This window comes from Mesoplodon mirus (genome assembly GCF_964341445.2).
Source record: "Mesoplodon mirus genome assembly, chromosome: 18".
Classification (NCBI taxonomy): domain Eukaryota; kingdom Metazoa; phylum Chordata; class Mammalia; order Artiodactyla; family Ziphiidae; genus Mesoplodon; species Mesoplodon mirus.
In genome coordinates, this window is record NC_138994.1 from 17,970,674 (window position 1) to 17,997,693 (window position 27,020).

At 60.3% G+C, this 27,020-nt stretch overlaps 3 protein-coding genes across 17 annotated transcripts in view; 1 reads left to right on the forward strand and 2 right to left on the reverse strand.

Annotated features, from left to right (window-relative positions):
• Window positions 1–111: 111 nt before the first annotated feature.
• TSEN54 (tRNA splicing endonuclease subunit 54) lies at window positions 112–8,690 on the reverse strand. Of its 7 annotated transcripts, none has more exons than XM_082602759.1 (12): window positions 8,176–8,690; window positions 7,835–8,016; window positions 7,379–7,543; window positions 7,224–7,287; window positions 7,057–7,140; window positions 6,630–6,728; window positions 5,596–5,648; window positions 3,912–4,013; window positions 3,081–3,727; window positions 2,130–2,190; window positions 1,699–1,815; window positions 113–1,196 (listed from the first exon to the last, which is right to left on the reverse strand). In XM_082602759.1, the coding sequence occupies exons 5-12, from the start codon at window positions 7,120–7,122 to the stop codon at window positions 1,046–1,048; spliced, it is 1,296 nt and encodes a 431-aa protein (XP_082458885.1). In that variant the 5' UTR covers window positions 7,123–7,140; window positions 7,224–7,287; window positions 7,379–7,543; window positions 7,835–8,016; window positions 8,176–8,690; the 3' UTR covers window positions 113–1,045. The 7 variants fall into 7 exon arrangements, 6 of the variants coding, with proteins under 6 accessions (XP_082458882.1, XP_082458885.1, XP_082458884.1 ...); XM_082602758.1 differs by having other exon boundaries at window positions 7,835–8,333; window positions 8,621–8,681; XM_082602760.1 differs by having other exon boundaries at window positions 8,621–8,662.
• A 172-nt stretch (window positions 8,691–8,862) lies between these two features.
• On the forward strand, window positions 8,863–22,740 carry CASKIN2 (CASK interacting protein 2). 3 transcript variants are annotated; one of them, XM_082604015.1, is made up of 20 exons: window positions 8,863–8,937; window positions 10,171–10,719; window positions 14,760–14,811; window positions 15,334–15,431; window positions 15,834–15,979; window positions 16,083–16,178; window positions 16,265–16,395; window positions 16,589–16,697; window positions 17,047–17,155; window positions 17,355–17,449; window positions 17,908–18,169; window positions 18,291–18,412; window positions 18,515–18,575; window positions 18,689–18,780; window positions 18,992–19,102; window positions 19,181–19,282; window positions 19,372–19,510; window positions 19,649–21,115; window positions 21,207–21,429; window positions 21,871–22,740. In XM_082604015.1, the coding sequence occupies exons 2-20, from the start codon at window positions 10,626–10,628 to the stop codon at window positions 21,959–21,961; spliced, it is 3,600 nt and encodes a 1,199-aa protein (XP_082460141.1). In that variant the 5' UTR covers window positions 8,863–8,937; window positions 10,171–10,625; the 3' UTR covers window positions 21,962–22,740. The 3 variants fall into 3 exon arrangements, with proteins under 3 accessions (XP_082460141.1, XP_082460142.1, XP_082460140.1); XM_082604016.1 differs by having other exon boundaries at window positions 8,879–8,937; window positions 10,220–10,719; XM_082604014.1 differs by having other exon boundaries at window positions 8,888–9,021.
• Window positions 22,741–22,888: 148 nt separating this feature from the next.
• Window positions 22,889–27,020, reverse strand: part of TMEM94 (transmembrane protein 94) — a 35,315-nt gene continuing 31,183 nt past the window's right edge. For 6 of the 7 annotated variants that reach the window (XM_082604009.1, XM_082604008.1, XM_082604011.1 and 3 more), the window contains 11 exons: window positions 26,918–27,017; window positions 26,465–26,573; window positions 26,082–26,271; window positions 25,764–25,841; window positions 25,389–25,474; window positions 25,047–25,128; window positions 24,692–24,840; window positions 24,516–24,610; window positions 24,329–24,422; window positions 23,984–24,154; window positions 22,889–23,806 (listed from right to left, as the gene is read on the reverse strand). In XM_082604009.1, the coding sequence (XP_082460135.1) occupies window positions 23,734–23,806; window positions 23,984–24,154; window positions 24,329–24,422; window positions 24,516–24,610; window positions 24,692–24,840; window positions 25,047–25,128; window positions 25,389–25,474; window positions 25,764–25,841; window positions 26,082–26,271; window positions 26,465–26,573; window positions 26,918–27,017 (1,227 nt within the window). In that variant the 3' untranslated portion in view covers window positions 22,889–23,733. Of the gene's footprint in view, window positions 23,807–23,983; window positions 24,155–24,328; window positions 24,423–24,515; window positions 24,611–24,691; window positions 24,841–25,046; window positions 25,129–25,388; window positions 25,510–25,763; window positions 25,842–26,081; window positions 26,272–26,464; window positions 26,574–26,917; window positions 27,018–27,020 lie in introns of those variants that run through there. The other variant, XM_082604012.1, reaches the window with a different exon arrangement.

Sequence of the window (27,020 nt, forward strand, 5' to 3'; positions counted from 1 at the left end):
AAGCCCGAGGAACGGTCCCTCCCACAACCTGGCCCCGAGCTGCCCCGGAGGGAGGAGCAAAGCCCGGCCGGCTCTTCCTGAAAGCGCCCAACCCAATCAGAGAGGGTGACTGGCGAACACAGGGCCAAGTTTCGGGACCCAAGAACTAGGTGGTTTGGGGACTGGGGCGTCGCCGAGGCTCCTCCTCTCTGGGCGGCCCCCAAGCCTGGACCTTCCTCCGAATCACCGGCAGCAACAGCGACCGGAGTTTTCAGCACGACGAGGGAGGGGATTAGGAACGAGGAGACGAGCAGAAGGGGCGCGGAGGCCAGGCCCGAGGCCTGGGCGTGAACTGCACGCTCCACCGCACAGCTCAGAAAGACTAGGATTCAAGCCACACCGACAAGTCGACTCTCGGCCGCCCCTCTACCCGGACCTGGCTGCGTTCAGGGAAGGACCAGTGGAGTGCCATCTTCCCTCCTCGGACTACCCTTCTGAAAGCCAAGCTAGCTAGAAGTCAGTGACTTCCCAGAGAAAGGGTCGGGTCGCATTCCTGCCCTCCCGAGGGCTGCTCTTAGCTCTAGCACCAGAGAACGCAGCGCTCTCTGTGGGTGGATACAGCAGGGGTGAGTGCCTGGGGCCAGTTCCACGGACAATGGTATGGTGGGTAGGGAGGACTCGTCCAGTACATCCAGCCACAGCAGAAAAGGGATCTATTTTTTAATGGCTTTGGCTTTATCGCAAGAAGCAGGCACCCTCTCATTTAAAGGCACGGAGTCCTCTCTTCTGCCCCGCCTCGCTGGTCTCTGAAATCTAGTCCTGAGTTCCAAGGGGATTTACTGCAAGGCAGCAATCTCAGGCCTGGGGCATGGAAGCGCTGCAGCAGCCAGGTAGCGGGGGCAAAGCTCCCCTCTCCTGCAAGCATCAGACACCCAGGGCCAAAGCCCAGACTAGCCTCTGAAGCTACAGGTCAGAGTTTGGGTGTAGGAGGCAACTGAGATGGTCCCTGAGAGCAGACAGTCCGGGTCCCTCAGAGCAGACCCCAGGCCCTGCCAGAGCTGCGTGGTCAGTGCTCCAGATCCCTGGGTAGCGTGAAGTCCCTGAAGCTGTAGAAGGAGATGTCTCCGTGATCCACCAGGGCAAAGATCAGAGGAACATCCCCGCTCTGGTAGGACAACCGCTTGAGGGTGCAGAGGTCTGGGACTGGCTCATCAAATCTGCGAGAATCAAGGTTAGACTGAGACCTGAACAGAGCCCACCCATAGGCTTTGAGAACCCAGCCCTCTGAGGCTCCCAGGGAAGGGCAATTCCCTTCCCTGGTTGGGGGTACAAGAAGTCTGGCCCCTGGGCTCTCCTGTCTGCAAACTGCACAGCTCTGATTAAGTTCTCCAAGTAACACCCAGAGCCCTGGTTGGGTAAGGGGACTAGGAAGAGTAGGGTTCTCGCCACTCTTAGCCTGGAAATCCCTCTGATTCACACCCCTTCTGTTGGGTGAGCCTGGCACTAAAGTGGCACAGGAGACTACTCGAAAATGCCAGGAACGCGAGGTGAGGATTGGGAGGCCTGGGTTCCTGTAGCACTAACTGGCTATGGGGCCTCTCTCTGGACTGCTGGTTCTTCTCAGGGACTGATGAACTAGCCAGGGGCATGGAGAGGAGGTCCAGCTAGTTTATGAGAGAACTGGCAGCAGCCCGGGGGAAGTGCTCGCTGGTCCCGTACCCACTAATGCACATCCGGACATAGGGCTTGCCAGGGTTATTCTTTCGGAAGGTGGCCACGGCGTCAGCCTGGTAAACATCAAAGCTGATCTCCAAGCCCCCAGACTTCTCCACCAGCCTGAGGACAGAGTGAGAAACCTTAGGAAACAGGGGCTCTCCTCCCCCATCTTTTCTTTCCACACCACCCTTTCCCTCCCCCAGTTCCTCCAGGGGGACTAAGGAGGGACAGCTACCTTATCTGAGAAGCTGGGGGAAAATCTACTCTTGTCTCTTACTCCTCCCTCTCCCCTAGATATACGTGAATATTAGCCAGGGTAGGGGTCCCTAGAATGATTCCCCCAGCTCATGCCCAACTTCAGGAGTAAAATCCCAGCTGCCAACTCCTGCCGGCACCCAAAGTACTGTGGAGACAGGCACTACCTGGAAACTCACCGCGCACCTCCATCAGCAAGGTGTGTCGTCTGCAGCACAGAGATATGCTGAAGGACTGTGGCTACAAGGATGGTGAAAATAAGGCGTTGGTGAGGGCAGTCAACCATCCAGACTCCCCCTGACATTTCAGAATCTGCCATCTAGTTTAGGATTACCAGATTTAGCAGATTTCTTTTTTTTTTTTTTGCGGTATGCGGGCCTCTCACTGTTGTGGCCTCTCCCGTTGCGGAGCACAGGCTCCGGACGCGCAGGCTCAGCAGCCATGGCTCACGGGCCCAGCCGCTCCGCGGCATGTGGGATCTTCGCGGACTGGGGCACGAACCCATGTCCCCTGCATCGGCAGGCGGACTCTCAACCACTGCGCCACCAGGGAAGCCCCAGATTTCTTTTTTTTAGTATAGGTATGCCCCATGCAACTTTTGGAATATACATATACTAAAAAAAATTAGTTGTTTATCTGAAATTCAAATTTAACTGCTCTAACAACACGACTCCAGTTACTTACAACTCACCATGTTCCCATTAAGGACTGTAGTTCTGAATTCGCTAACACAATTCTTGCCTATTAGTTCTCTATTCTTAACATGCAGGGCATACAAGAAGCTTTCGTTTTATCTGACCAATATGTCACCCCCTTGTTCTCCTCTGACAGAGGTGGGAGAACAGGGAACCACAGCCAGTTGGTGGCAGAGCCACTCCACATGCATCTCGTTTATGATTTTAAGGATGTGGTTGTAGTTTTCATTCCTCCTCACCTCTCCTTGGGCACTGACTTGCCATTTCTAAACCTTCCCACCTGGGTGTCTTTGCTGCCTCCCAGAATGGACTATCCTTGTGGTTTCCACTCCACTGACAGCTCTCTCCTCCCCCATCTTTCTTAAGCCTCCATCAGTTGTGGTCAATCCATGCCCCTTTCAAAGTCTTGTGGCCCATGGCAGGATGAGGGGGTACCTGGGGAGTCTGCCTGACCGGGACTCAGCAAGGGCGTGACAGGCTGGTCCCACAGGTGTGGGGGGCGGCTCCGGGTCTTCTGCAGGTGCCGCCTCTGCAGCAGCTGCTTGTACTCCTGCCAGCTGGAGCAGCGCTGCACCTCGGGATCCGAGTTTACATCCTCCCGGGAGCGCTGGGCCTCCTCTGCCTGTTGCTCCCGTTCCCGCCTGGAGAGCTTCTCCTTCCGCTGGTTTAGCTTCTGGCACCAGGACTCAGCGTCTGTCTCCCGCCCTGCCACGTTGGCCGGGAGCAGCTCTGGGGCGGGGGCAAGCAGGAGAGTATGGCAACTATCTGAAGCCATGTTGGGGAAGGAGATCTGCTCAAAGTTCCAGCGTGGCTTGCAAGCCCCCATGACCCCGTTCTCCATTTTGCCACTCTCCTGGCTGCACCGCACCCCCTCCCTGGCCAGCCCAGGGCAGGGCTCCAGGGACCCCAGAAGCTGAAAGGGGCCCATGGGGCCTTTTATGGGGCTTGACTCCTGGGATTTCTCCTCTGGGCATCGGCTGTTCTGGTATCGGGGAGGTGGGCTGGAGGTTGCCAGGCTCTCGGGTGTCCCATCCACCTCCTGCAGGGGGTTCTCCAGGGCCTTGGGCTTCTTATTAATGGACCTGAGGGACATGGGGAGGAAATGCAGCACATCGGCTCCTGACTGCCGAGGTGCACGCGACCCACACGTGCCCTACAGCCTCCCTGAGCCCAAGCCCAGCTCTTAAGCCCGGGCATTCTCCAAGGCCCAAACACCAGCACTCCCTCAAAGCTCTCCCTGGGGAGTGGCCGTGTGGGGAGCATTACTGAGAGCTGGAGCTCCTCCTCTTCCTCTTGCCATTCCGATCCTCCAAGCGCTGGACACTGCCATCCAAGTTCAGCTGCCTCTCGTAAGGGGACAGGACGGAGCTGTGGGTGAGAATGGGGCAGGCAACAGATCCACCTCCTCAGTCTGGTGCTCCCCATGGAATGTGTGAGGGACTGGCTCAGAGTAAGTCATGGACCAGGGGCTAGAGCCATCACCAAGGGCTAAGGCCCCAGGCAGACCTGCACACGGGGTACATGGGGGCAGACACAGGGGCCTGCCCATGCATCTTTGTCCAGGCCTCTGGGTCTCACCAATGGCACCTTTGAACAGAGGTTCCCTGAAACCTGGGCTCCTGCAGAGCCAGCAATAGATAATTAATCCCTAGTGAGAAAAATCAGGAGGACGAGAAAACTTGGAAAATCAAGAAAAATGAAAATAAAACCCATAGATACTACTGTAACGTTGTTTCTTACAAACACACATACAGTCTTCCTAACACTGTTTCTTACAAACACGCATACTGTCTTTCTCCATGTTTCTCCCTCTCAAAAATAACATTGTACTAACATACTACCGTGTAGTCTTTTTTTACACTCAACAGTATATTATGGACATTATTCATTCTTCCCTGCCATTATTTTTTTATGGCTGTGAGGCTGTACTGTCCAATATGGTCGCCCTAGACAAAAGGGGCTATTTAAGTTAAATTTAAATCTATTAAAATTAAACAAAATTAAAAATTCAGTCCCATGGTGACACAAGCCACGTATACTGGGTAACACAGACACAGACCATTTTTTTTCACTACAGAAAGTTCTATCAAATAGCGTTGCTCTAAGGGATAAACTTTAATCTGTGTGACCATGCTTTCCCTGTTGGGCTTATAGTATGTTTCCAAGATCACTGATTTCGCAAAGTGATGGTGTTTCATGTAAGCTCCCCACTAAATACAAGTTCTGTGGGGGCAGTGATTTTGCTCTCTGCTATTCCTCAGCAACCAGCATAGGGCCTGGCACCCAGTAGGTAGTCAATAAATACTGTTGAACAAATGACTGAATGAATAAACACGTTTCACAGGTGAACTTACACACACATCTGTGACTGTTTCCTTAATATATGTTCCACTTTCAGGAATTAAAGGATGTGCTTGTTCTAGAGCATTTCTGACATACTGTGAACCTGCAAAGGCTGTACCAGTTTCTCCTCCTGAGCCTGAAAGTCTCTGTGGCTCTTAGCTGTGCTGGATTACTAAGGTGTTGATCCTCAGAAGACCCAGAAGGAAAGAACACTTAACCTAGCAAAAGGAATGTGAAACCCTACTCAACTGTTAATTCCTCACTTGATCCTTCATTCATATTTTCACTTAACAAATCTGCTTGCACACCTACTAAGTGCCAGGCACTGTTCCGGTACCATATCTCCATTCTCACGCTGAGCTGTAGGTGCTCAGTTGTTATCTGTGGAGTGAACAGGCTGAAGATGGGGCTCAATCTGATAGCCCAGGATAAGGTGAAATGACCCAGATTTGTCCCAACATGGCTCTCAATAGAGCACCTCCAGCCTGTTCAGAAAGCTGCAGTTCCCCAAGGATTCCAGGTAAGGAGAGGCCACTTTCTACTTTGGGGCCAGTCAGCCAGGTTTCAGGACTAGAATACATTCGAGGGAAATAAGATAGGGATTTACCTTGCTTGGAATCGTCGAAGCACATAGCCCAGTCTCTTCAGGTGACTGAAGACCTCATAAGATAAAAAAGTAGAGGTCAGACGTCCACTTTTGAAAACAAGTAGTTTCTCCAGACAGAAGCCATTCACCACACCCCCAGATTCCAAGCCCTGGGACTGGTAGGACCATACTCCATTATAAACGCTTTCCCCAAACTAAGGTCTCAAGTCTCTGAATTCCTGTCTCTCCCTTACCTTACTGTGGCCACAAACGACACTTAGCGGTTTTTTAAACACAAATCCCAAAAAGCTGATAATTGATGGACCAGGAAAAAAACTACGCCCTAGAATATTCAGATACCAAAGCTGTCACCAGTGAAGCTCCTGACTACAATAAAGACAAGATAGCAGAAGGTGGTGGACACCTGGCCGCCCCGCAGCACCTCCACAGATGGGTGGGATGGGGGGAATAGTCTTTGGATGAACCACATGTTCATCCTTGTGTCCCTGTATCCATATCTGAGAGATGTAGGCAGGAATGCCCCCAGCTTGCTTGATCTCTCAAGCCTTCAACATAGCCAAGCACTTCTTCCTGGAAAGACCTTATCTTGGCTTCTGTGATGCCACCTCTCCTGGTTTTCCTCCTGCATTGCCAGACCCTCTTCAGTTCCCTTATCTTCCCCCTGACCTTCCCAGGTTAGAGTGCCCCAGGTCTCAGACACAGCCCTCTACTCTGGCCACACCTCCGTACAGCCCAGTGGGGTTTGAAATACCATCCATGCCATCATGGTGTCCACATTTCTGTCTCTAGCCTGGTGCCCCTCCTCCTCTTTGTCTTTTTCCTGGCACTCAGCTGTGAAGTCAATCATCCATTTGCTTGCTTACCTATATATTACCCAAGTGCCACCACTAGGATGTAAGCACCATGACAACAGAGCCCTTGCAGGTCTTGTAGCCTTAGCACATGGCTCTGTGCCTAGCACCTCAGAGGTACTTATAAATACTCATTAGTTCAGTGGATGGGTGGCTTCTCTCCCGGGAGAGGGTGGCAGATACCTGGTACTGCAGGAAAGTCATGGTGTCCTCAGTCAGCAGCAGCTGGTAGGCCTCTTGGATAGACAGTGGAAGGTCTTGGTGGAAGAGCTGGATAGAGCCCTGGAAGCGGGGCCAACAGCTCAGGTTGTGAACCGTCCCTGCAGTGGCACAGCCAATGAGGCAACTTCCCTGCTCTGATATCTGCGTGCTACGACCCCGTCATCACAGCAAGAATAGGGCCAACCAGGAAGGGGAGGGGGGAGATGGAGGCAACACCACTAACTTCGACTGGAATGCCTGCTCTCTGCGTGGTATTCTTGTCTCCTGCTCTAGAAATCAGGTCACAAGCTCCCTGAATACTCAGTTGTATATACTTTTTCTCCAATAAAAACGTCCTTCTGGTTCCTTGGTCCCAACCCTTTCTCCACTCTCCCAGGGCCCCACTCACACACTCCAGCAGATACAAGGCCTCTTCCGGGTGAAGCCGCTGCCGGCCCTGCTCTGAGAAGCCCATGGTCTGCCAGAATTTACCCTGCGTGGGATCCAGAGCAAATGTCACAAAGGAGCCAGGAGGGCAGAGAAGGCGGGTCCCCTGTCTTGAACCCCACCGCTCACCGCAGGAGACTTCAACTCCACGAAGCCTTCTTCCGGTCTCCACTCGGCGGCCACCAAACTGCCCCTGGCGAGGAGTAGGGAGGGGTCCATCTCAGTCTACCGGATTAGTCTACCGGGTCCGTCCGCCCCGCTTCGCCCCCGCCCGGCCCCCTCACAGGCGCTCCACGCGCTCCTCCGCCAGCAGCTGCCAGAGCTCCTCGCGGCACACTCGCAGTCGCTCAGCCTGGGCCGCTGAGCCGTCGGGGAGGAAGTCCTTGGGGCCATGCGAGCGCTGGGGCAGCTTCTGGGACCTGGAACGGGCAGCGAAGAGCTCCGGGGCACTGGGGAAGGAAGGGACGCGGGGTTAGCGCCGCGCAGTCGGGGCCGCTCGGCCCAGGCCTGGATCCCCGTCCCGGGTGCCCGGGCCCTTCCCGGCGCCCACTCCGCGGTCCCGGCGCCTCCCCGGGCCGGGCCGCGCCGCACCTGAGCACGCGCCCGGCAGGCACCTCCACCGAGGCTGACCCGGGTTCGGGATCCATGGGGTTGCGGTCTGCCGCTGCGCGCGCGCGCGCCCCGCCCACGCCCCGCCCACCGCCGGAACTCCGCGCGGCCCTAGCGCCCGCGGATCCTACCTCTACTCCTCGGGTCTCCGGATCAATCCACCTGCTTTCCACCTTCCTGGGTGTCCTGGGTCCTAGAGGCTGCCCACAAACATGTGCCTCGATTCCAGGGGCGGAGAGCTTGCAGGTTTCTGGATTTGGAGGCGCTCCCCTCTCCTATCCCCAGCCCGCCTCTGGGCTTCTCTCTAGTAAAACTTGAGGAGCCCGGCGTTAGAAAAGTGTAGTATGAAGAGTCAAATGCGTGACCCTCCCCGCCGCAGCCCTGGGCTGCTTAGTCCCCACCACCCAGGCTGGACAGGGAGGTTAGAAGAGGGGGTTTAGAGAAGGGAGAGCTTTGGGTTCCTGAATTCCACCTTCACAAACTGAAGGTCACCGAGGGCTGTCAGGTGCAGTCTAGGGAGGTTCGGAGTTCCTTCAGGGTCTTCCGTTGGGCCCCTTCCTAGAGGGTCCGAAGCCGGGTTTCCAGGGCCGGGGCGGGTTGGGGGGAGGCGCTGTCCGACCCACGATGGTGCTGAAGCGCCACCCCAGCCCATCATTAGCACCTCCTCAAGGCTGGGGTCCCCGCCGCCGCCGCCACCGTGGGTCGTTCCGACACGGTCCGCTAGGTGGCACCATTGCCCCGACCAGTGGCTGTGGGTCGGCGACTCTGGCCGCGGGCGGAGGTCGCCGCGGGAGTCCCGGGAAGGGCGAGGGTCAAAGAGGAAGGGGGGCTTCCCAAGTGGGATTCCTGGGTCTCTGTTCCCAGATCCCTTCACATCACGTCTTCTGTCCCACCCAGTCACAAACAGGGTATCTCACCATTCGGTCTGAACTCTAGAGCCCCGGGTCGCCCGGGGCTCCACAGCCAGGAGGCAGCTGCACGCACTCTCTGCCCCACCCACGCCGCTTCACCTGGGCGCATGCGCTGACCCGGCCAGCGTCCTCGGTCCGGACCAGAGAGAGGGGGCGGGGCCTGACGCGGATCGGGGCGGGGCCGTAGGCACTGACTGACAGTCCGACTGCGCTGCCGGGACGGTCCCTCCGCTCCCGATCCGGCCGGAGGGAGGGGGGAGGGGCGGGATTTCCTGCGGGAGGCGCCGAGCCGGCCTTGGAAAAGGAGAAGGAGGAGAAAAAGGGTAAGGGGGGCAGTGGGAGCCACCGTCCAGAGTGCCAGGGACCGAGCAGGACCTGCCGGACCCCCGGCGGGGAGGCTGGGAGAGGTGAGACTGCGGGGACTGATCTGGGGGTCAGCACCCTTGAGGGCGGGCACAAACTAACTTTTCTTGCGGGATCCGCGGGCGCCTTCATCTGTCGTGTCCTTCCGTCCTCTTCGCTCCCCTGTACCGTCCTCCCGCATCAATCCCTCCGGCGCTTGGCCCTCCCGGTCCCTCCCGCCGCTTTGTTCCCCGGTCCGCCTGGGCTGGGCTGGGTTGGGGGGTTGCGCGGCGCTGGACTGGCATTCCGGGGGGCGGGGGAGCCAGCCCGACCCCATGCACTGCCAGGGGCGCCCTCCCCCAATGTCGGCCGCGAGCCTTGAGCTGGAGTGCCATCTGCTTTGGGCTTGGGACTTTTGGGGAGTAGGAGGACCCCAGCTAGGGCCGCAGGCCTGCACAGGTCTCATGCCACAGGACTCGGGCTACAAATTCTCGGCCACCTAGGAACTGACGTAAGCTTTTCCAAAGTGAAGTCTGGGCTCTGGGCCTCAGATTCAGGCTTGGGAGGGCGGGCAGCCCCATTTACCAGCAGTGCCCCGGCTCTCACCTCTGTTCTCCGCCCAGCTGCTTCCCCATCCCACACAAGGGGTGAGGATGGGTCAACAACAGGTGCTGTAAAGCCTCCCTGTCCTGCAGGCAGACACCCCGCCAGAGATGGGGGGCCCTAACTCCCCAGTCCACCCTGTGAATTCAAAAAGAGCCCTGGGGCTAGGGCATCCAGCTATTACAGCAAAGCTTGGATAGGGAAGAGTCTGGGGGCAGGCACCTTCCACAGGGAGTGACCCCTGCCCGTCTGCCTGTGCCTGACCCTCTCAGGCCCCACCTCCTGGCCCACCAGTTGTCTGTGGGTGTCAGAGCCTCAGGCTGTGGAGAACAGGCTGCTGGCCCAACCTGCCCCAGTGTCGTGCTGCCAGGGCCTCTCCTACCCCAGGTTGAGGTGCTGCCAGGTGCCCTGGGGCCTCAGTGACTCAGCCTCCCCCTCCCAGAACACCACCTCCCCGCTTCCAAATACTCCTCTCATGCATGGCGGCTCCCTCCCCGTTTTGAGTGGCTCAGCCCCTCCCTTGACTCAGAAGGGCAGCCAGGGTGATTGAGGGACTCCCTGGAAGCCCTGTCCTGTTCTTTCTCTGAGCCCTGCTTCTGGGACCCTTACAGACTCTGGCCCAGCCTTCAGCAGACCTTCAGCGGACCACACCTTTCGCAGACCCCTGAGACATGTCCACCGCTGCTGACTGAGGTGTAAGGGAATGCTGGCTGCTCTCTGGGTGGGCACTGGTGCTCCTGAGGCACGTTGGAAAGATTGGCGCCCCCAGTCCTGGCCCATCCCTGGGCTGTCGGAAGCTGCAAGCTGATATCCGTTAAGATTTCCACACAGCCTCTGCCCCATCAGAGATCAGCTTTCCTGCTTGTGGTGGCAGCTCACGAAGTACCTTGAGGGGGCACCCGTCAGCACCTAACAAGAAGCCCACTGCCTGGGACACCAGACACACTCCCCCTGGACACCTGGCCCTCCAGAGGGCCAAGGGATGGCACCCTGACACCTCGGCTTAGACCCGTTTCCCTGCCTCTGCCCTGGAGTCCTGAGCTCAGAGCCCAGCCCAGGGACCAGGATGGGTCGAGAACAGGACCTGATCCTCGCTGTCAAGAATGGAGATGTGACTGGTGTGCAGAAACTGGTGGCTAAGGTCAAGGCCACAAAGACAAGTGAGTACTTGATGGGGTGACTATCCAGCTGAGACCCTCCCCAGAGTGCCAGGCTGTGGAGAGAGGCCTGGGTGGTCACTCTGATCTGGGGACTTGGGGTGGGAGTGCCTCTGTGTGGGAGAGCCAGTGAGGAAGTTGGGTCCCCCTTGCTGTGAACCCTTAGGCAAGTCACTTTACCTCTCTGGGCCTCAGTTTCCTCACCTGTAAAGTAAAAGGATTGAAGTACATTCATTCTAATTTTTTTGAGTGCCTATTGTGTGCCAGGCTCTAAGCACTGAGCCACAGCAGTGAACAGGACAAACTAAAAGTCCTGCCCTCATGGAGTTGCCTTTAGCAGGTGGTTTTTCCAATGTGTTCTTTGGAGCCGTGGGGTCTCTGGCAGTGAGATGGGAAAGACTGAATAGCTAGAGCTCAACCTCCACGCCCACCCCCCAGTTCAACCAGAGCATCTCTTGTGTTTTTGTCAGCTTGATGGAGATATCTGTAAGATAGCTTTTTAAAGGGAATTCTGCTTAAAACAAAGTTCAACATTATCTAACTGCTTACTAAAGCCCCCATCCCCCTGACTTATCTGCCTGTGTCCCCTGGGGGGGTGTCCAAAGTTAATTTTCTGGAGGTCTCTCTGCAGCCTGGGGTCTCTAGTCGACAGGGTTGTGGGAGCTCTGTGCACAGGTGGCCACACCTGACTTCCATCTCCTGAGTACCTCTGCAGTGAGACCCTGCAAGGAGAGTAGACCTCTGGGCTTCAGGGCAAGATCTTTGGACTGTCCCAGGAGGACACTGGACTTGTCCCCTTGAGTTCCTGGACGAGCAGGGACAGGAGATGGCTCCTGCCACCAGATTCGGGCTGGGGGAGAGAGGGTCCTTCTGGAGTGCTGGGGCTCTAGCCCAAGACACAGCTTGGCCCTCTGTACAAGAAGGAGTCCCCCAGGCTACCTGAAGATGTCCAATTATCCCCACCCACACCTGGGAGTGTGGGGTACCAGAAGGAAGGCTTTTAAGGGCCTGGGAGTTGTGCACGTGTGTGAGTGTCCCCACTTACACGCCAGGGCAGGACACCCGGGGAGTAGGGAGATGGAATCGTGAGGGGTGCTCTCTGTACCCTGGGGGAGTGGATGCAGGGTGAGCCCGATGGGTAAGGTGCCAAGGAGGGTCCAGGGAGGGCCCTGGAGGCCCCAGGGTGGGAGCCACTGCCCCTCCTCCCCTCACCTCTGTGTTGCTTTTGGCAACCTGCCCAGTAGGGCCTTGGTTGAGCTGCTGCTGGCCTCACAGCCCTGGGGCCTCAGACCTCAAAGTGAGGCCCTCAGGAGGGCAAGTGGCTGGAGGCTGGTGGCTGAAACCTTGCAGCCAGGCTCCTAGGCTCCGGGAAGGTCCCGTGTGCCCGGGGGGGAAACATCTGTGGAGGAAGATGATCCTTCCCCCCACTCCCCAGGGGACTTGCACAGAGTGTAGGCACAGGCACAGAGCGATAGGGTCCTGGAACCACCTGTCCCCACTCCCAGTCCTCTGAGAAGCTGGTGACAAAAAGGAGATCACAAGGTGACCTTTGCAGACCCTACAGTTTATGAAATACTGTAATCCCCTCTATTCCCTGGGAGATGGGTACTTCTACATGCACTTTACAGATAAGGAAACTGACACTCAGAGAGAGTTAGTGATTTGCCCAAGGTCACACGGCCATTGTGTGGCAGATCAAAGACAAGCCTGAGCCCTCTGCCCTGTGCTGCCACACTCGGCTGCCCATCAGAATTATCTAGAGAGAGTTCTGAAAGTACAGACTCCCCGGTCTCTCCCAGAATTACAGAATCATCGCAGAGAGCCTAGGACTCTGCAAATCCGAAAGTTCTTCGGATGATTCTGAAGCAGTTCTGAGAAGGGAGGCTGGACACTCCTGCTCCATACCCAGGAAGGCAAAGGAAACTGCTGGAAGGGAGGTGGCAGGGCTCCCGTTTTTCCCTCTGGGCCGTGGCTAAAGCTTTCTGGCTGTCCAGAGAGGTGCTCCCTCAGCCTGCTGCATCTGATATCTGGTCACTGGGGGCCGGCTTTCCCTGCCTACCCAGGTCCTCCTCAGGGAGCAGGTGGCTGGGAGGAGAGGGCTACAGTTGCCCTGGCCTTGCCTCTGACCTTCCTCCCTCCCTCCCCTGCTCCCTTTTCTGAGCTGTCTCCTTCTCTGGCCAGAGGAAATGGAGTGGGCTGGGGGCGGCCTGCTGAGCTCACATCCTCTGCCCGAGCCTAAATCAGGAGGAGTGACCCTTCCATCCGCAGAGCCAGGCCTGGGAAGAAGGTTGTACCGCAGGGGAAGTACCAGGAGCCACTGCCAAGAACCTAGGACCCTCCACCCTCCCATCAAGGTCCCCAGTTCAGTCACTCTGAGCCTCTCCCCACCGCCTTTCCGGCCATTGTTCTGGAAAGAACAGAGCCACCCAGCCTGGCCCTGCCCCTGTTCCTGTCCCTTCTGTCATGTTGTCCTGCCACTCCCCAGAGGGGCTGCATCTCACCGCCGAGCTGCCCCAGCCCAGGCTGTCCAGGTTGGCAGTAGCTGGAGGGACTTTCTGTGCCTCTTCCCTGCTTGACCTCGTTGTCTTCACTGAGGCTCAGAGAGGTACCAGGGCTGGCCAAGGTCACACAGCCAGTAAGAGGGAGAAGATTTTGAGTCACGCACTTCCTGCTTCTAGGGCCCCTGTTCTTTCCACTGCCCTGAATGGTTCTGTGTGACAAGGACTTTCCAAGGGGGCTACAGGAAGGCTGGGAGGCCTGGGTTTCTTCCCTGTGGCCCCCACCCCCTCACCTCTTCCGTCACTCTTTGACTCTGTACCTACCTTTTCGCTGTAGCGTATTCGGCTCAGCCCTAAGTGTAGCTGTCTCCCCCTCCCCATCCTGTGCTCCTCACTGCAGCCTTGGTCCCTCCCTATTGGAATGAGGCCCTGTCTTGCTGGGGTATTCAGGGGCCCACCAGGGCCTGGGGGGCAGGCCTGGACCAGCATGCTTGGCACCCTGCCCAGCTGGGTTGAGCCAGGCCTCCTCCTTCCCGGCAGGGGTGGGTTCCAGCAGGAGGCAGGGGCCCGCCTGTGACAGGCACTCTCTGTGACAGGCACTCTCCTTCCCCTCCGCAACACTCCTCAGGGCCCACCCCCTCCCACGCCCTGGCTCACACGTGGAGCACACCTGTCTGAACCCCGTCCCTGTCCCCAAGAGGGGGATGAACCAGCATCCTCCCCTTGCTCCCCGGGGCACAGAGCTCTCTGCCAGGAGCCTGTGGGTGCAGAGTCAGCAGTTACTCCCCTGACAAGGGCCCTGGGGGGACTGTACCAGCTTTCGCTGGAGGACAGCCTCTTGGTAATAATGGCTAACATGTAAGGAGTGCTGAATGGTGAGAGCTCCTGTCTTTCACAAGGGTCAGGCATTGTACTCACAACCCCCGTGAGCAGCTTCTGTGATCAGCCCATTTTACAGATGAGGACACAACCCGAGAGGTCAAGTGACTTGTCCAAGGTCACACCGCTAGTATGTGACAGAGCCAGGGCGTGGTGAGGTCTCTGTGATGCCACCTTCCCCACTATGCTCCGCTCAGGGATGACCCAGGGCCGGGCAGTGTGGCCTTTGAGTCCAGCCCTGGCATCCGCCCTCTACTCTCGAGCTTCTGGTGCCCTCTCCTTTCTCTCCCAGCCCCCTCGGCCCGTGGGACAATGAGGCTCACTCCTTGGCCCATTCAGGCAGGAATGCCAACCATGCGCTCGTGGGACTGTCCTTTGAGGGCACAGCATGCCAGTCCCCCCCATCTCCGCCCCCTTTGACCCTATAAACAAGCGGGGCTGGGGACCCAGGGAAGCCAGGCCACTGCTGCAGCGGCGCCCTCCAGCTGATGGGCCAGGGTGGGAAGCCATAGGGACTGACAGCTAAAGGGCCATGGGGCAGGTGCTTTCCTGCACTCCAAGAGGTCAGCTGGAGGCGGGAGGTGGGCGGGGAGGGAGTACTGGGTTAGGTGTGGGTAAGGGCGGATCATTCGAGGGTGCCCTGATGCCTCCCGCTCTGACCCCCAGAGCTCCTTGGCTCCACGAAGAGACTCAACGTCAACTACCAGGATGCTGATGGGTGAGCGGGAGCCCCCGTCCCTCTTGAAAACTGTGGGGGTGGGGGGCAGTGGAAAGACCTGGGGCCTAGAGTCCCTTCCCCTCTCAAACTTGGCCCTTGAAGCGTGTTTGTCGAGAGCTCAGGGCCCTGCCCGCGCGTCTGCCCATGGAGCTATCCCTGAGGGAGGGGAGGGGGCCCTGGTGCCTCTCTGAGGGGCCTCCTTGGGTCAGATTCCTGCTGGGCCCCCCTTTCTCCCTGGAGGGTAGGAGCCCTCGGGCTCCTGCTCCCACGGCCCCCTCCCCTGGGCCGGCTGTGAGGGAGGCCAGACAAACAGGCCTCTCAGCGCAGACACTGAGCCCTTTCATGCTGCAGCCCGGCTGCTCTGTGCTCCCGTGGCAGGGCTGGCAGGGTGGGGGGCTGGGGGTGCAGTGGGCAAATAACTCATCCCTGACAGCCCCCAGGATGGGTCTGCTGTGGAAGACCAGGATTTGGGGGCGGGGGGCCGCTCACTGACACCCCCGACCTTGTGTCCCACCACACCAGATTCTCGGCTCTCCACCATGCTGCCCTGGGGGGCAGCCTGGAGCTCATAGCCTTGCTGCTGGAGGCTCAGGCCACCGTTGACATCAAGGACAGCAATGGTGAGAGCCCAGTGTACCCGCACCCCAGACCCCGTGGTCAGAGTTTGCTCCTGCTACATCATAGCAATGCTAATAGATGTTGGCATAGTTTCTCTGAACTTGCAAATGCTTTACCTCTTCAGTCTTCACAGCCTTCTGGGGTAGTGGGTGGTACTGACATCCCATAATCCAGGTAAGGAAGTTGAGGTTACATCACCGTTACAAGGTCACCAGATCATCCGTGGTGGACAAGGTGGGATTCTGGCTTCAGCCCCAAGCAGCCGGACCTCTCCCTGACCAAACCCGGGTGAAGCCAGCTTCGCTTCTCCCCTCCAGCTGGGGTGGCTCCAGACTCTGCTCAGTTCCCTCCTCCGGCCCCACGCCATCCCTCGACCTCCTTTAGAAACCCCTTCCCTCTGGCAGGCATGCGCCCGCTGCACTATGCAGCCTGGCAGGGCCGGCTGGAACCCGTGAGGCTGCTACTGCGGGCCTCTGCGGCCGTGAACGCCGCCTCGCTGGATGGGCAGATCCCGCTGCACCTGGCTGCCCAGTACGGACACTATGAAGTGGTACGTGATGCTGCCAGCCTACAGGGGCACGGGGGCAGGGAGAGGGGGGCTGGCATGGGGGGCCGGCCAGGCCAGACCCCTCACTTGGCTCCCTATACCCCAGTCAGAAATGCTTCTCCAGCATCAGTCCAACCCGTGCCTGGTCAACAAGGCCAAGAAGACGCCCTTGGACCTGGCCTGCGAATTTGGGCGGCTCAAGGTGGGGCCTGCTGCCCTTGGGGTACTGGGTTCTGGGCATCTCTGGGGTCTCAGGAGGAGGCCCTACCTGAGTGCTGGTTGTTGCAGGTGGCCCAGCTGTTACTGAACAGCCACTTATGTGTGGCACTGCTGGAGGGTGAGGCCAAGGACCCGTGTGACCCCAACTATACCACACCCCTGCACTTGGCTGCCAAGAACGGCCACAGAGAGGTCATCAGGTACCCACCGGGGCCCCCCCAACATCCTCATCCTCTTCCGGTGGGACTGGCGACGTCCCCTCAGTGCCCTGCCCTGCTGCCCTCTTCACCCTCGCTCTGGATCTCTCTCCCAGCCCGCAGCAATCAGCTTCCTCTCCTTCCCCACCCCCTGCCCTCTGCCCTCTGCCCCAGTAACTCACCCTCCCCTCCACAGGCAGCTCCTGAGAGCTGGGATTGAGATCAACCGCCAGACCAAGACAGGCACAGCACTCCACGAGGCCGCGCTGTATGGCAAGACCGAGGTGGTGCGGCTGCTCCTGGAGGTGCGTGTGGACCCCTGGTCAGCCCGCGGGTGTGGACGGGTCCCCAGCGGGTGCCGGGTCCAAGACCGGCTGGGGAGGCAAGGGAGGGGGTCTCCACTGGCAACGTGGTGTTTTGCATATGGGTGGGGGCCATGCAAAGGGGCTGGAGAGCAGACGGACCTGGTTCAAGCCTCGGTTCTGCCTTTTACTAGCTGAGTGACCTTGAGCTCATCCTTGACCCTATCTCTGAGCTTCCACTTCCTCATCTGTAAAATCTGAAAATAGTAACTACCTGCTGGGTAGCTGTGAGAATTGGGAGAAGCAACAAACCAGGCGCTCAGCACATGCTTACCCCGCACTGTGCACCCAGGGTGGGGTGGACGTGAACGTCCGGAACACATATAACCAGACGGCGCTGGACATCGTGAATCAGTTCACCACCTCCCAGGCCAGCCGGGAAATCAAGCAGCTACTGCGGGGTGAGTGTGTGGGGGAGAAGACCCAGCCCAGGAAGCAGAGCAGGAGCGGATCTGTCACGCTCCTGGGCCCCGGGCTGGTCTGGGGGGTTGCTGCGGGGACGATGCGGCAGGGACCTGGGGGAGGGTCATGAACAGGGGACTGGAGGGGTGGGAAGATGCCCTAAGGACCCTCAGATGACACCTGTCCTTCTTCTTTTAGAGGCCTCAGGGATCCTGAAGGTCCGAGCACTCAAGGATTTCTGGAACCTCCACGATCCCACTGCCCTCAATGTCCGGGCAGGGGACGTCATCACGGTGAGGACCCAGTGCAGGCATTCCTTTGAGAACACAAATGATTGCTGTCAGTTACTTGGGCACCTACTGTGGATCAGGCTCTGTGTTAGGGTCTTTATATGCACGAGCTTGTTGAATTCTTCCCAGTCCAGGTAAGGTAGGTGCTCTTATCATTTCCTCTTTGGAGCTGACAAAATTGAGGCTTAGAGAATGAAAGCAGTTTGTCCAAAGTCACAAGCTAGCAAGCAGTGGAGCTGGGATCTGAACCCAGGCTGACTCCAGACTCTTGTTGGTATGCCCTGGAGGCACCCAGGGGATTGGGCTGGATGCTGGTGGCAGGGCCAGAACTGTGGGCCAGCTTGGGCACCAGAGGCCAGCTCCCTGGGGGGAGGGGAAGAGCTGGACCGCAGCTGCAGGGCTGGGCACTTGGTGCAGCACGTGACCATGGCATCGTCCGTCCCCCTGCCCATCTGCCACAGGTGCTTGAGCAGCATCCCGACGGCCGCTGGAAGGGCCACATCCACGAGAGCCAGAGGGGCACGGACCGTGTGGGCTACTTTCCCCCGGGCATCGTTGAAGTGGTCAGCAAGCGGGTGGGCGTCCTTGCACCCCGCCTCCCCTCTGCGTCCACCACCCTGCGCCCAGGCCTCTCCAGGACACCACAGCCCCCTGCTGATGACTCCCTGCACCCCCTTACCTATGGCCAGCTGCCTCGGGTGGGCCTCAGCCCAGACAGCCCAGGTACCTCCTCCTGGGGGGGCAGTGCTGGGTACCGGGATAGACATCTGGCTTTGGCAAGCTGCCAGTCAGCTGTTGGCAGGGCCAACTGGGGCTCTAACCTCTTGGCTTCTGCCCCCTGCAGCAGGTGACAGGAACAGTGTGGGCAGCGAGGGCAGCGTGGGCAGCATCCGCAGTGCCGGCAGCGGACAGAGTTCCGAGGGCACCAACGGCCACAGCACTGGCCTCCTTATTGAGAATGCCCAGGTGGGGGGGCGGGGGGCGGGGCATTGGTTGGGACCAGGGCCGGGGCCCCCCACACCCACTGCCAGTTCCCCAAGTGAGAGTCAGCTCCTTCCCTGTCTCCAGCCACTGCCCTCTGCTGGAGAGGACCAGGTGCTGCCAGGACTGCATCCCCCATCCCTGGCAGGTAGGAAGGGAGACTGGGACCTGGGTGGGCTAGGAGAGGTGCAGGTGGGGAGGCTGAGGGCTTGGCACCCCTTCGTCCTGCCACCCTGATTCCATTTCTCTCCCTCCTTGAAGACAACCCAAACCACCGCCCTCTGGCCAACTACCGCTCCGGGGAGCAGCTCTTCACCCAGGACGTGAGGCCGGAGCAGCTGCTGGAGGGGAAGGTGTGACCTGCACTGGGGAGTGGGCTGCGAGCCCAGGGTAGGGGTTGGGATGGGCCTCAGTGTGGACTTAAGTCCCTGCTCAGACCAGGCCCCTGGGGAGGCTGGGGTCAGTGGCTGGTCTGTGGCCTTGGCACCACCCCCCCACCCCTGCCCCAGCCCCCGCCCCAGCAGACTCAGCTCCATTAACTTCACCCCTCCCCCCACACCACAGGACGCTCAGGCCATTCATAACTGGCTCAGCGAGTTCCAGCTGGAGGGCTACACTGCCCACTTTCTGCAGGCTGGCTATGACGTGCCAACTATCAGCCGCATGACACCCGAGGTAGGTGCTGCAGCGGGAGGGCAGTGCAGGAACCAGTGGGCAGAGGAGGGGGCCTGATGGCATGACTCTGTGTGGCAGGACCTGACGGCCATCGGGGTGACCAAGCCCGGGCACAGGAAGAAGATAGCCTCCGAGATCGCCCAGCTCAGCATCGCCGAGTGGTTACCCAACTACATCCCGGTGAGTGGGCGACGGGCACGGGCTCCCACCTGCAGCTGCGGCTTTGCACTGCCTTCCTGGCTTGGGGGCTGACGGTGCTGCTTTTGCAGGCAGACCTGCTGGAGTGGCTGTGCGCGCTGGGGCTGCCGCAGTACCACAAGCAGCTGGTGAGCAGCGGCTACGATTCCATGGGGCTGGTGGCCGACCTCACTTGGGAGGAGCTGCAGGAGATCGGAGTCAACAAGCTCGGTGAGGACTGCCCTGGGCCTTCTGGCTGGGCCCCCGCGTGCCTTGGAGGGTCTCCAAAATGTTTCGGGGGTCCAGGAGGGATGAGGGTGACCCTTCCCAGCCCCAGCTAACCCTTCTGCCTCTATCTACCCCTCTCAGGTCATCAGAAGAAGCTCATGCTGGGGGTAAAGCGGCTGGCTGAGCTTCGGCGGGGCCTACTGCAGGGGGAGGCCCCAGGTGACGGCGGCCGCCGGCTGGCCAGGGGCCCGGAGCTGATGGCCATCGAGGGGCTGGAGAATGGGGATGGTCCGGCTGTGGCTGGCCCGCGCCTCCTCACCTTCCAGGGCAGCGAGCTGAGCCCAGAGCTACAGGCGGCCATGGCAGGGGGTGGCCCTGAGCCACTCCCCCTGCCCCCTGCCCGCTCCCCCAGCCAGGAGAGCATCGGGGCACGCTCACGGGGTTCCGGGCACTCGCAGGAACAGCCTGCCTCCCAGCCCAGTGGCGGAGACCCCAACACCCCACAGGAGAGGAATCTTCCAGAGGGCACAGAGCGGCCCCCTAAGCTTTGTTCCCCACTTCCTGGCCAAGGGGCCCCCCCTTATGTTTTTATGTACCCCCAGGGCTCGCCCTCCAGCCCAGCCCCAGGGCCGCCTCCTGGCGCACCCCGGGCCTTCTCCTACTTGGCCGGCCCGCTGGCCACTCCTCCAGACCCGCCTCGGCCCAAGCGCCGGTCCCACAGCCTGAGCCGCCCCAGCCCGGCCGAGGGGGAAGCCGAGGGGGAGGCCGAAGGGCCAGTGGATAGTGCCTTGGGCAGTTACGCCACCCTCACTCGGCGACCAGGACGCAGCGCCCTCGCCCGGACCAGCCCCAGCCCGACCCCAACCCGAGGGGCGCCCCGCAGCCAGTCCTTCGCCCTGCGGGCCCGCCGCAAAGGCCCCCCGCCCCCGCCCCCCAAGCGCCTCAGCTCCGTCTCTGGCCCCACCCTGGAGCCGCCGCCGCCGCCAGATGGAAGCCCGGCGCCCAAGGAGGGGGCCCCGGGGCCCCGGAGGCGAACACTCAGTGAACCCACGGGCCCCTCGGAGCCCCCCGGTCTGCCCGCCCCGGCTGGCGCCGCATCGGACACGGAGGAGGAGGACCCAGGGCCCGAGGGGACACCCCCGTCTCGGGGCAGCTCAGGGGAGGGGCTCCCGTTCGCGGAGGAGGGGAACCTGACGATCAAACAGAGGCCCAAGCCGGCGGGCCCCCAACCCCGGGAGACGCCTGTGCCTGCTGGCCTCGACTTCAACCTCACAGAGTCAGACACTGTTAAGCGGAGGCCCAAATGCCGGGAGAGGGAGCCACTGCAGACGGCACTCCTGGCCTTCGGGGTGGCCGGCGCCACGCCCGGCCCCCCTGCCGCCCTGTCCTCGCAGACCCCCGGCGAGTCCCCCTCGGCCTCTGCCAGCCCTCCCCGGCCTGACCCTAGCAGCCTCCCAAACCCCGGAGCTCCAGCCCCTCTCTCTCCCAACCTCCCAACCCAGCCCCCCGTGGCTCCCTGCCCGGGGCCGGCTCTGGAAAACAGTCGGCGGCCCGGGGAGATGGAGCCCCCGGCTCCCCCTGCTGCCCTCCTCAAGGTGCCCGGAGCAGGTATGAGGCGGGACCTGCGGGGAGAGGGTGGTGTTGGCAGCGCTCGTGCCTAGCCCAGCTGAGTCACAAGACAACCTCTTTGTCTCTGCAGGAACAGCCCCCAAGCCTGTGTCTGTGGCCTGCACCCAGCTGGCATTTTCTGGCCCTAAGCTGGCTCCCCGGCTCGGCCCCCGCCCTGTGCCCCCTCCAAGGCCAGAGAACACTGGGGCCACGGGCCCAGGCCGGGCCCAGCAGAGACTGGAGCAGACCAGCTCATCCCTGGCAGCTGCCTTGCGGGCCGCGGAGAAGAGCATTGGTGCTGAGGAGCGAGAGGGGTGAGGGGTGCTGGGCGCTTCGGAGGGGGAGAAGCGGGATGAGAGCAGCTCCACCGGAATCCTGAAGCCTTTTCCCAGGGTTCCGGGAATGATGGGAGGAGGATGTCACCGTCACGTTGGGCAGATCCTCAGGCTGGGGGGCCCCTATTGGGATGGGAGGAGCCTGGGCCTGGGGTCACCCGGATCTGACCTGCAGGGAATCCTGGTGGCCGCCACTTTAGAGGCACGTGAGCTTGGGCAAGTCACTTCTCCCTGTGAGCCCCAGCGTCTCTGTGCAAGGAAGGGAACGGTAACTCCTACTGCCTCGGGAAGTTGTAAGAATTAGGAGAAGATGCACACAAAGTGCGCGCACCAACCACGCTCTCAGTAGCAGCCCCCTTGCCCAGGGCCGGCAGGGTGCAGACCGCTGGCTGATCTGACCTGGTCCTTCCCCTGCTGCAGCCCCCCGGGCACCTCCACCAAGCACATCCTGGATGACATCAGCACCATGTTCGATGCCCTGGCTAACCAGCTGGATGCCATGCTGGATTGAGCTGGACCTGCTGGCAGCCTGCAGCAGTGCCCACCGTGACCTTCCTCAGCCACTGCCTTTCCCCCGGCACGGACGCCGCCCCTGCCGCCCTAGCGGGGTCCCTCCTGCTGCTCCAAGCCAGCAGCTGTCGGCACTAGGGCTCTGGGAGGCAGCCCTCAGGGGAGCTGAGGGGACTTGTCAGAACCTGACACCTCAGCAGAGCCCCCTCCCAGTGTGTAACCTGAAGGGATGGCCCTGCCTTTTGGACAGGGACCCTGGTGAGAGCTTCCTCTCCAGGAAGAAAGAGGTGGTGGCTGGGCTTCTGGGGTACCTCCTCTGTCCCCCCAGTGTCTCAAGCCCCTGTGCCAAGGCCCTCTGGCCACCCACTGTGCTGTCCTGGCGCCGAGAGGCTGGAGGAGGCTGTGTGTCTGGCCTGGTTCCCTGCAGGTGTTCACAGGACACGTAAACAAGCGGCCAGGCCAGCCTCCGCCCCTGCCTGCCCTCAGTGAGGCAAAGCTGGTGGGGGTGGGGGCAGTGGGATTCACAGGCCCCCCAAAGTCCAGACTTTCCCAACTGTAAATGTTATTTTTTAAGCAGAGAGAAATGCATATATTTTAAATGGAATTTATTCTATCTATAACTGCCTGAGAGGACGCAGTGGGGGAGGGGCTTCGGACCACAGCAAGAGCACCCCTGCCCGCCTTGGGGCTGGAAGCCTGACCTGGTTGGCCCAGGCCCCGGCTCTGTAACCATTAACCTCTTCCCCCAACTAACACCAATGAAAGTGTCATTCCACGTGATCGGGCTGTGTGTTTGGATCTGCGCCACAGACCTCTGAGCCAGGGGTCGCGCCTGAGCCGGACCCGAGAGCTCCCACTGATGCACAAGGAGGAAGGCTTGGGCCCTCCCCTCCTCACCTTTGCGGAGGGGCTCCGTCACCGGCCGAAGCCTTGGGTAGGTCCGTTAGTGGCTGCCTCATGGACCAGCCACAGGTTTTTCTTCAGGAATTTATCAGTTTTAATACAAACCAGTCTGTATTCATTCCTAAAAGGCTCATTTCCAGTAAAAAATAATAACACCAGTGAAAACATTCTCACAGGATAACTAGGGCCGGGGCTGAAAGGAGCCCTGGGCTGTACCCCAGGACTGGCTCTCTCCGCCAGCTTGAGGGCAGGCACAGGAGGAGGTTCCAGGGCCAGGCGGGGGATCTGCTTCATCTTCAGGTCTCTGTGTGAGACTCCCCCACAGAGGGAGGGAGGGAAAGTACTCAGGGCCAAATCCAGGCCTCTGCCCCAGGAACACAGGATGAGAGGGGCGCAGGGAGGATGAACCACCACCCCTGCCTTCAACAGTGGCCTAGAGAGCTGTTCGGACCTCCCACGGCTGCCCTCCCACAGAAGGTGGAAGCTCAGCCCCATGGCTCATGGCTCTGCCTGAAAACCCAAGAGCAGAGGGCGCTGCATTTGGTGACCCTGAAGGGGGGCGGCCCACAGGTGGAGGGGGCTGAGGGCCCCTCTATTAAGCGCACGAGGTCATACATTCAGGAGCCCAGGGGTCTCCCCCTGGTGAGGAAGAGCCAGACTGTCCTGACGCCAAGGCCACAGCTCAGCATCTCTTCAGTGATCCCCGGGGGCAGGACGAGAGCTGGGTCTGACACCAGGAGTTGGGCCTCCAACGCCATGGGGCGCAAGAGCAAACCCTGAAACATTCATGATATCAACTCCCCAGACTCAGAAATGGGTCTGGCTTTAGCCCTAGGATCCAGGGCAACTATGACCACCACGGCCAGTGGCTCAGAAGGGAGAGTTCATGCCCAGCTTAGTTTCAAACTGCAGTTTCTGTCGCTTCTGGTAGCGGACCCGGACCCTGGTGGGGCGGGAAATTAAAGTCCAGGTTAGCGCAGACCTCCAGACCGGGGGACGGGCAGGACACCCGAGGAGGAGGGCGGGATGGCAGTGGGAAGGCAGGGGAACGGTGCCCCAGGAGGTGACGGGCTTAGGGAACACACCCAGGCCCAGAGGGGGCACCCAGCGGGTGGCTCACCGAATCTCGTGCAGCTTCACGATCTCGTTGGTGACCACCACGAGGACCAGGGAGAGGCAGCCCAGGAGCCACGTCAGCAGAGGCACGTCCTCCAGGCCAAAGTGGACGTGACTGTCCCTGTGTGTCCACAGCTGCAGGTCCACTGCTGTCTGGACCACCTGCCCCAGCAGCCTGCAGGAGGTGGCAGCCCTGCGTCAGCGAGGTCTCTTGCTTCCTTCCCTGCTTTTCTCAGCAGGAACAGCTTAAGGAGGGCACCCTTCCACCTCTGGCCCTAAGCCCGCCCTCAAATCACAGCCCCGCTGCAGCCCCTCCCCTGCTCCCACCCTCCATCCCAGAGAGACTCACACCACGGGCACGGTCACCGCCCACCAGAGGTTTGTCAAGGGGCTCTTTCTCCACAGGGGCTTGGTGCGATGCACGTGGGTGATGGAGATGAAGACTGGAGAAAATGGGGTCAGTGGCGGGTGTCAGATTTCACACGGCCAGAGGCCTGGTCCCCAGGGTGCCTCACCAGCCCCGGGGAGCCCCTCACCAGTGTGCAGGACAGTCAGGGCAGTGACGAGCTTCTGAGCCGGCAGCAGCCCGTTGGCCAAGTCGTCAAACCAGGCTGGAGCCGTGTCGGCGTGGCTGCCAAAGCAGGGTGTGGGCTCAGCTTCCTCTGGGCCCCGGGGAGGGAAACCAGGGCGGGGGTGTCGGGACGGGACCCACCTGGGCAGCATGATGGAGGAGCAGTTGGTGAGGTTACGGACCCGGGAGCTGTCGCAGAAGCTCTGCAGTGTGAAGCCAAAGCAGATGAGGCACGAGCTGATGGTGAGGCTGAACTTGAGCAAGAAGCAGAGCAGGAAGTACTGCTGGGTCTGCGGGAAGAGGAGGCCCGTCAGGCCCAGGGGATAAGGAGCAACGATCTTTCCCAGCTCTGTACCACCCCTCCCCCTTGGTCTGGGGAAGTTCGGATGGAATTCCTCCCCCCCCACACCCCCGCTTCCCTCCCCCAAGGCTCAGCCCCCTCTATACCGACATTCCTCAGGAAGAGCCCAGGCTCACAGGGCTCCACGTTGCTTACCTTCTTAGGAATGGACTGAAGGTTTTTCCCCGTTGCCATAGACATGATGGAGCTGTGGGGGGGCTTCCCCAGCAAAGAGATGCTGGAAAGCAGGAACTTCAGTGAAGGGTGGTGACTGTGACCCTCTGTCCCCCAATTCTCATGTGGGAAGGACTTCGGGAGTCCTGAGAGTGAGGGCAAGTCTGCTGGGCAGATGGGATAAGACAAGGGAGAGAGTGCCCCCGGGCCTCCTGTGCCAGAAGTGAGCACTGAGCATGGCTTCCTGAACCTGGGCTCCTGAGGACACTTGGTGACATCCCAACCCTGCCTGCCTGGGCATGGAGGGGCGGCCCGGCCTCTCACCTGAGCAGAGGGTAGCAAAAGCAGGACAGCCACAGGATATCGGTGGTGCTCAGGACTGGCGGCAGCTGGACCAGGCAAGAGAGGAACTGAACCAGGAGAAGCCGGGAAGCACGATGAGATTCTGGCAAAGAGTAAGACACTGGGAGCCCCAGGGCTGACTCGCCCTGTGCCCAGACGGAGACTCACGTCCTGGCTGAGAGGAGATGGCGCTGGAGGGGACACTATTCTGCCGGCGGGGTCATCTCCAAAAGCCCAGGGGGTTCACAGAGGCTCTGGGGGCCCCCCAGGCTGTGCTGCATCCTCCCAGCCTCTCAACCGGCCCTTGAGTGAAGGAGTGAGCAGGGAGGGGTGATGCCCGTGCTGGCCCCACCTCACCTGGATGACCACGAGAGTCAGCTGGCACTGCAGCAGGAAGAGGAAGCACTTGCGAATGCCGTAGGTGGCGTGCCGAGCCTAGGGACCGGGAGGGACAGGTTGTGGCCTCTCTCAGGCCCCACAGCTGATAAGCTTCAGCCAAGAGCCAGATGCCCCAAATGTTCCCGCTAGGGAGGGGCGGAGGCAAACTCAACTGCCTGGGAGAGCTTCGCCTGGACGTGAACCACCCTTGGGAGCTCAGGGTGGTCCTGTGTCGCGTCTGCCCGCCCCAAGCAGGACCTGCCCCCCTGCCCCCGAGCACCCGCCCCGAGCCCCCACCTGCTCGATGAGCCGGATGATGCTGATGGTCTCCTCCTGGCGGAAGGTCAGGGAGCAGGGCAGGCTGTTGAGCTGCCCCGAGAGCTGCAGAGGAGAAAGGCCGTCCGAGGCCTGGGCCATGCTCGTGCTGGTGGCGTAGCCAAAGGTCTCCCAGGAGCAGCGGGATGGGTACAGGGGATCCAGGGCAATGCTGCTCAGTGTAAGGGGGAAGCATACCCATCAGCTGAAGCGTGCCAAGACCCCGTCTCCCACGGGACTGAGCAAGCACCTGCTCCCTCTTCTCCCCGCCAAGTCCAGGTTCCTTGGTCCCGACCAGGGCAAGAGCAGTTGTGGGGTCTCCGGGAGGAAGAGGCTGGCCCCCGGCTCTGGGGTGTCACCCTGACCTGATATCACTCTGGAGGAAGAGGCAGCTGTTCCGCAGGTTGGCAGAGCTGCCCAGGCAGCAGGTCACCTCCCCATACTCCTGCATGATCTTGATCATCTCACACATGGCTGAGGCGGCAGAGTCGGGGGCACAAGAGTCAGGCAGGTGAGCCCCGCGTGGGGTGCTGGGCAGAGACCCCCAGGACAAAGCAGGAGACAAGGGAAAACAGGCCCCTCTTTGAGACCACCCTGCCCCCAATTTCGTGAACATCGTATGAATACTGTCACTTCTGACTCCCCAGAACGGGCCACCAAGGCTCCAGCCCGCAAGACCCCCAGCTCCTCCCAGCCCAGATTCCTCCGCTCCCTGCATGGGAAACCAACATCCCTCCAGAGCCCGCGGGGTGCCCACGTACTGGCAGCGCTCCACACAAGGGCCAGGCTGGCTGAGTAGCCGCCACCATGGTACTCACTCTCGGGGGTGCAGTCGGTGAAGAGGGGCACGAGCAGGGGCACATTGTCGATGTTCTGCAGGTGGGGCCGCACCTGGTGGATGCCCCGGGGCAGCTTGGCCTG